This window comes from Electrophorus electricus, chromosome 7 (assembly GCF_013358815.1).
Source record: "Electrophorus electricus isolate fEleEle1 chromosome 7, fEleEle1.pri, whole genome shotgun sequence".
NCBI lineage: Eukaryota > Metazoa > Chordata > Actinopteri > Gymnotiformes > Gymnotidae > Electrophorus > Electrophorus electricus.
In genome coordinates this window covers 3226351-3233850 of record NC_049541.1, presented here as the reverse complement: position 1 = coordinate 3233850, position 7500 = coordinate 3226351, and the positions used below count along the sequence as shown (strand labels likewise).

The following is a 7500-nucleotide window of genomic DNA, read 5'->3' as shown; positions in this document are numbered from 1 at the left end:
TTTATATAATGATGCATACAGACATTTAGATTCAGTAATGTCCTTCAAAATAAAATGACTGGCACTAAGATCTACTCTCTTCCTAGGCTCAATCAACTCAATTACGAGGAGCACATGAATTATATGAAAATACACCCTACCAACACAAGAAATTCTTTCAGGTGCTTATACAATAGTAGACTTGGAGCATGAGTCATGGAAATGGCCACCAGTTCAGTGGCCATATCTTTACCTATTTGCTAGCATTTACGTTGGAGAAACTGCACCCCACTTGATGCCACTCACTGCATACAACTACGTGTTCTGTGGTCATATAGAAGATGTCATATCTTGATTTCTTATATATCATCCAGAACTTTGCAACTTGAAGTAGCATCTACATATTCAAAACATACTCAATGTATAAGAACTAGGTGATCATAAATTTTATTCTTGCACTGACTGATTAAGCTGTGTGTGGCTCTAAAAATAAATGTATCTATGCATCATTCTATAAGGATATAAATGGAATAAATGTTGACAATATTTAAAGTTATAGTTTGTTATTGAATTAACTGCTAAAGAAATGGGAGCAACGTATGGATCAAAGGCACTTCCGTTGCCAACATGCAACTTTTTTTTTTTTTTTTTTAAAACACCATCAACCAGCTCATTGCTCAGTATATAATGACCATGAATATAGATAGACCTAATAATTTTAATTACATCTCATATCGCCATTTACACAGAAAGAAGTAATTTGTATGAAACATCCTTACAAAAGTAGTAAATTATATGCACATCTCCAGTGGGAATATTGTGAAAAACAACCAATCAAGGCCCAGTTTTGCAGCAGTGTATCTGAGGCTTATGACAATCTAGTGCATGTTAATCTGATCAGCCCTCCCCCCAAATTATGCAAAGGACTTAATCTTCTTAATGTTTTCGTGCTCATCAACACCGTTACACTGAGCGCAGTGGTAACCATGGGTAAGGCCAGCATATCCTTTTGTGAGCACACCATTTTGGACTTGGTTGCCATGGCTGTGCATGAGGCTTCTCTTCATCTTGTGCTCCAGCTGCATGTGGTTCTGAGGTGGAAGGCCAAGGCATGCCCTGTGTGACAAAAGGAAGAGAGAGAGCACCTATTTCAGTTACCCTCCGTTGCAAAACTACATTCCCAGGTCAAAGAGCCCATTGTGAAATTGGCTGAGCGCAGTTCATGTTTTATACCACCCTCTTCACCCCAGTGCCCATTATTAAAAAACTGTTCACACAAGAGGGTGCGATACGGACACCCGCCCCCTGCACCTCATGATGTTTTCGATGCAGGCCCGCTGGCGGAAGAAGGCATTGACAACCGGTGCCCCCTCCGGCATGAGTGGTGCCTTGCACAGATAGCTGAGCAAGGACAGGACGCTGTGGAAGGACTGAAACTCTGAGTCGCGTGTGCAGAATGTGATCCTCTGACACAGCTCAGTGAGGATGACCAGGTCCAGGATGATTGGGCTAGCCAGCAGGGAGTCCTGAATAAACCACACACAAAAAATAAATAAATAAAAACAGCACTGGCAGTTGGGCCAACCATCATCCAGGACAGCCAACAGTGTTTGGTAGAAAGCCATGGTGACATGGCATGCCAAAGGCATCTAAAAGCTTGCTTTGCAGGCATCTTAGCATTCCAATGCCAAACTCAATAGGAAAGCTACACCTAACTTAACACTTGTATAAGTGCACTACTGATTCAACACATTCAGGAAGTGCTATTACTCGGTACAGCGATTAACAGCGTACCTCACAGGTGTTGTGCAGAGCAATGGTGTTTGTACCACCCATCATAATCTCTGAAGTGTACTCATCCATAGCACGCTTGCTGTCACCCACGTAGGGAACATATTTAATCACCACCTAATTTAAACATGCATGACAAATCAAAAGGCATGTCAAAGCCAACCCAATAAATTATGTACAAAGATAATTAGCCACATTGTCTACAGCTATAATATTATCAAGGATAAATCATTCTGGCTTGTAATATATTGGTTACACTTAGCTGCAGGACTTGGCCCTTGAAGAATGACTGAGCAGTTTTGTCCTACAAACTCACACAGTGGTCAGGTTTCTCCCCAGGCCCATATAGCACCGGGTTGGACAGCACCATGTCATCCACCACGTTGCTCTTGGAGATCTCCTTAGAGCGGAACTGCCGTGGTGCCGACAGATTCATGCCGTCATTGTTTCCCAGGTGATTATAGCTCACAATGGAGGTCGGCTGCAAGAAGAATGAAGTGCATGGAAAATTATCACAGGCGAATTGCATCCTGCAAATACAGGTCATGGTGACACTCCTGACACTGCAGAATCAAGAGTATTTGTCTGTTTGAAGAAATTATTCCAATTTATTCCACATCATATACTTTTCAATTTGCATCCAAACTAGCAAACTGAAGAGGCCAAAAAGAGTCTCTTACCTTAATGCCTGCACTGACTAGGAAATCCACCAGGACAGACTTCAGTTTTGTCTGGCCTGACTTAAAGTCGTCTCCCCCTATGAAGACACCCCGCTGAATGGCCAACTCCACGGCACCAGGCACAAAAGTGTTCTGAGGGGAGCCGTTGATGTAGGCACAACCCTCCATGATGCTTGCAACTGCGAACAATGTGGATGGCGATACCTCTCCCCCAGCCTATAAGGATGAAGGGGTGGAGAAAAGAGAGTGACTAAATGTTTCACATCAATTACTAACTTGCACTGCTGTCTTTGAGTGTTCACTTCAAAACAAGCATTAGTGCATGTTTGGATGAATGTTTCAGATCAGCTGCAGGTGCTGTAAAGTTAGAAATCCGTACATTCATAGCCATGCATGATTACTACAGGGCACCTTTGCATAACAAGTAACAATCTTTGTTTCAGTGGCTGTAGTAAGAACTGTGGTTTCAAGTGGAAAAAGGCAGGCCACAGACTCTCCTCAAAACAATGTCAGCGGATGTTGAAGGAACGCCCTTGCCAACAGGCATTTTGGCTGTCACATTGAGCAGGGCACACTCACTATAAAATGCATCAACCATTCCACTATTACAGCAATGCACACAGTTTTGTTTTGGAACCAACCTTTTTATGAAGGTCAAGTGTAATACGATTTGTTTAAGACACCAGAAACCCAAATGACAAAAGGCAATATGCAGCAATGAATCACTTTATTGCTGTGATAATTATGAAGTTTGGCCCCCATCGGTCGTAGGTTTTACATGCCCATCAGTTACCTGGATAGTGGCGAGGAGGTTCTCAGCAGTGTCGTTGCCACCTAAAACAACATCACAGAATCTCTCTGTGTTTGCTGTCCAAAGCACGATGACCTTCTCCACGCCACTTTTCTCCTTGAAGTCACGGATGTCTCGACGAATCTGCTCTACCTGGACAAGCAGCCATCTACTCAGTCATACATGTTTCATAGCTTGCCAAGAAAAACCAGAAGCATGGTTGTCCTTTGCCTTTACTCTTCTCACCTGCTCTGCCTTGCTGCCTATGAGTACATTGTCAGCCCTCTGCTTCTGGTTGGCAGCAATGAACTCTGGGATATAGATGGAGGGCCTCGGTCTTAGTGGGCTCATATGTGGCCGAAGCTTTTCCTGCAGGCTCCAGTCCAGAACCTGAGCACGCTCCATAGCACTGCCAAGGTCCATGGAGGAAATGTCCCAGCCTGACAATACACGCACAGGTGCACACACGTGCGCGCGCACGCACGCGCACACACACACACACACACACACACACACCCCAGTGCTCAATATTCTAGACTGTAAGAGGAAGGGGGTTTAAAAAAAAAAAAAAAAAAAAAAAAAAAAAAAAAAAAAAAAAAAAGATCTTGAAGAGCTGAATCTGTTACGATTAGAGTGGATCACGTGTGGGAAATTTCCATGCCAGAATAAGCCTAACCTGGTAAGGCATCTTGATATGGAAATTTCCCATACAGTTATGACTTCTGATACAATGAACAAACTGGTTAATTATAGAAGTGGCAAATCTTTTACTTCCATGTAGCCTGACGCAGGAAAGAATGCACGTTTACAGCTGGCTTCAAGGCAGTTCCTCCTACCAGGAATGATTACTGCATTGGTAACAACATAACTTATTTTGCACTGGCTAGGATAGGGAGATAGCACCAACACCCTGAATTCACTTTTCTTAGAACACGGTGAACAGGATTTGTCCAGAATATGAGGACAGTAATTATGCTGCAAGCCTATGAACAATGGTCTGATGGTGTCATGTTCCAGAAGTTATAATTATTTTACCATCAAATACAATGTCATTAGGGTGCACCATTGGCAGCAGATCTCTGAAGGGGACAAAGACCTCTCCCTTTGGTCCTGAGCCCAGAGACACTGTAGAAGCCTCCAGCAAAGAGCCATAGTAATTAGCGCTCTGGGGAAGAAAAAAAATAGAAAGACAAAAAACTGAAAGTTACAAATGTACATTTTGAAAGGCAAGACCATCCGATCAAATGCTGCCAATAGACTGCACGTTATAAGAGAGGCATTAAACGGCTGGCAGCATCTAAACAGCTGTCCATTTTTAAAGTACTCACTGAAAGGTCTTTGGCATGCAGAAGAGACATGACTCAAAAGAAGGAAGAATTTCATATTTTCACTGAAAAATAGTAGCTTGGCTTTTAAATACATCTGTCATCAGTAATACACGAGCATTACATTAGAGATTGGCTGCCAGCACTTTACCTTGATGCCAGTCTTGGTTCTCCAGGTAAGGCCGAGTTTATTGGCCAGTGCTGCAGCTGTGACAGTGCTGCCATTGTTGCCACCCCAACCCACGAGCATCACGCCCAACTTGGGCACAGTTCTCACGGTGCAGAACGTGAACTCAGTTGTATTGGGTGTCACCTACAGGCATGAAGAACACAAAGTCAAGAACACTAAACTCTCACTCTTGGGGGTTAAAAGAATGTGGCTTATAGACCATGTTCTACAAAGCAAAGACTCAGATGTAACTAGAAGTACAGAGACTCACCGTATATGTATCTCCATCAGCGGACACCGTTGAGGTGTGATAGGAGTATTGGGACTCGATGTACTGCTCCGTGTAGCGCACGTTCGGGCTATTGATCCGAATTTTCTCAGGCATGGTTTAGAACCTGCGAAAAAGGTACAGCTGAGTCAGACGAACAAAAATGACGCAAAGCAAAGACGTTGAATAACAAAACGCACCATGCAGACTGATATTTAAAACAAGAGTAATAAGTAGCCGACAACTGTTTTGAATGCATTTTTACATTAACCTAAACCTATTAAAGTCATCGCGCGTACTGACAGAAAACGACTACAAAATTTAATGTGAAGGAAGTTAAGAAGCGGATAATCAAGCTTTTTCAAAATGAAATGTCATCCTTACTTGTAACCGCTAACCCACCTTTTATGCTGGTACAAATATATATGGTATAATTCTTAACGCTGTGCTTTGTATTTTTATTTATTTTTGCAAAAAAAACCACCAACAACAACAACAACAATTCTACAGCGATAATAACAAACGGAGTCCTCGTCCTTGTCGCAGCCGAAAAGCTGCCTGTTACCCAAAATTTTCCACTACTTATCCACTGTGCCGGGTGTACAAGCCCCGCCCACTAACCAATGAATGGAATGTTCTTGAACATTCTAGTCTTGAAGATGAACAAACAGAACAAAAGGTTTTTAAGCTTTGTCTGTTAAAGCTGTAAATTAACTGGCCTGAAAAAAACAAACAAACAAACACTGGCATGATTACGTCTGCGTTGAACACAGGGTATACTTCATAAGTGAGTACATACTTGTGCAATATCACTTAAATGTCAAATGATTCAAAACTGTATCGCCTCTTAATAATTGCATTTCACAGCTGACAAACTGAGCATTTTTTCTTATGCACAGTCAAAATTAAATACTTTTGAAAGATTAGATTGAAAATACAGCACCTAAAGTTGAAACTCAGTGCAACAAAAGTGATTATACCTGTCATCACAAATACACAGGTTAGATCATTGAAACAATTGAAGCCTTATTGCATAAACATGGTTATTAAATGACCATATAGCAGAATTTTCTCAGTTTTGGACCCATGGGCTATGTCTATATGTATGTCTGTATCATGGCCCTACATGGAAAATAATTGCTAGAGGTTTTGAAAAATCTGATTGTGAAACTTAACAAAAATAGAAAAGGATACAGGAAGATCTGGCACCAATTAAAATCAGTCGAAACACACTCATAGCAGTAATAAGGAGATATAGGACAAGCCATAGTACCACTGACCGAAACTATAGAGGTTGTCCTAGCAAAAGTATATCACAAATGGTGCACTACTTGTGCCATCTAGCTATGAACAGCAGAGGGGCAAGAGCTAGGCACAGGGGTCCTTTGACCACCCAGACAGCGTGAAGGATGTTGCATAAAGTCATTTTCTATGGACAGCATCCAAGATAAAAGCCTTGCTTGCTCTTTGGCGCAGAACTGCAAGATTAAACTTTGCATGAAATATGAACATGGTAAGAAGCCTGATAAATATTGGGAGCACATTATTTGGCCAGATGAGACCAAGATACATTTGTTTGATTAAGATGGAGTCCAGCATGTCTGGTGTTAAACCTGTCCAAGACTACTGCAGTGAATGTGTAGTCCTGATAGTGAAGGTTGGGGGGGGGGGATGCATGAGTGCAATCACGAGAAGCTTGGCAGAAGAGAAATATTGCAGCATGATAACAATCCAAAGCACAGTGCCAAAATCACTCAAGAGTGAAACCCATCACCTGCCACCTGACTTGAATCTAATAGAACACTTTGGGGGAAATTTAAAATAAGTAGAGCAAAAAGTAAAGAAAGGTTCATACTGTATTTTGTATATAGTAAATCTAAACTGGTTTAGTTTCTAAATTTACATAAGAACAAATAACCTAATGTTCATCTTGGAAGTAATGCAATTACTGTAAAGTGATCAAATTTTGATTAATGTCACATATAAGTGATATTTCCCAGGGGTATAGTCACTTCTGTATACTGTGTGTGGGTATGCAACAGTAGTCAAAAGTGCAGTGAAGTTTTCCAAAGAAACAAGATCCTTTCAGACAGAGGTTCTTTATCAACTGTGCAAGCACCTCCTGTTATAATAATGGTAATTTTCTTTACAACTGTGATCATAAAAAATATCATATTGAGCCTAATATCAGTGCACACACGTATTACTTTAATCAATCCTTTAAAAACCTTGAGGCCTACGAATTTTTGTTGTATGTGTGTTCGTTCTCTCTTTCTCGATCAAAAAGCCTGACCAACTGGATCAGGTCTAGTAGATTATAGAGTGGATTAGGTGTTGGAAATTCCCATCCTATGTCTAGCCTGGACTCTGTGGGTGGATGTATTGTCTAGTTACAATTCAATCTACTAAACAAAACCCAGTGATGGTGGCTTCATACTCAAATAACTAAATAAATAAAAAATGTAAAAGCTAATGGTAGCTTTAGACTTAAACTACTG

At 41.3% G+C, this 7500-nt stretch overlaps 1 protein-coding gene across 1 annotated transcript; it reads right to left on the bottom strand.

The window, feature by feature from the left end:
• Positions 1-677: 677 nt before the first annotated feature.
• LOC113584669 (inositol-3-phosphate synthase 1-A) lies at positions 678-5574 on the bottom strand. Its single transcript, XM_027021735.2, has 11 exons — positions 5405-5574; positions 5006-5129; positions 4717-4878; positions 4276-4405; positions 3487-3680; positions 3244-3393; positions 2451-2666; positions 2087-2251; positions 1774-1887; positions 1291-1505; positions 678-1095 (listed from the first exon to the last, which is right to left on the bottom strand). The coding sequence occupies exons 2-11, from the start codon at positions 5117-5119 to the stop codon at positions 894-896; spliced, it is 1662 nt and encodes a 553-aa protein (XP_026877536.2). The 5' UTR covers positions 5120-5129; positions 5405-5574; the 3' UTR covers positions 678-893.
• Between the last annotated feature and the right edge of the window lie 1926 nt (positions 5575-7500).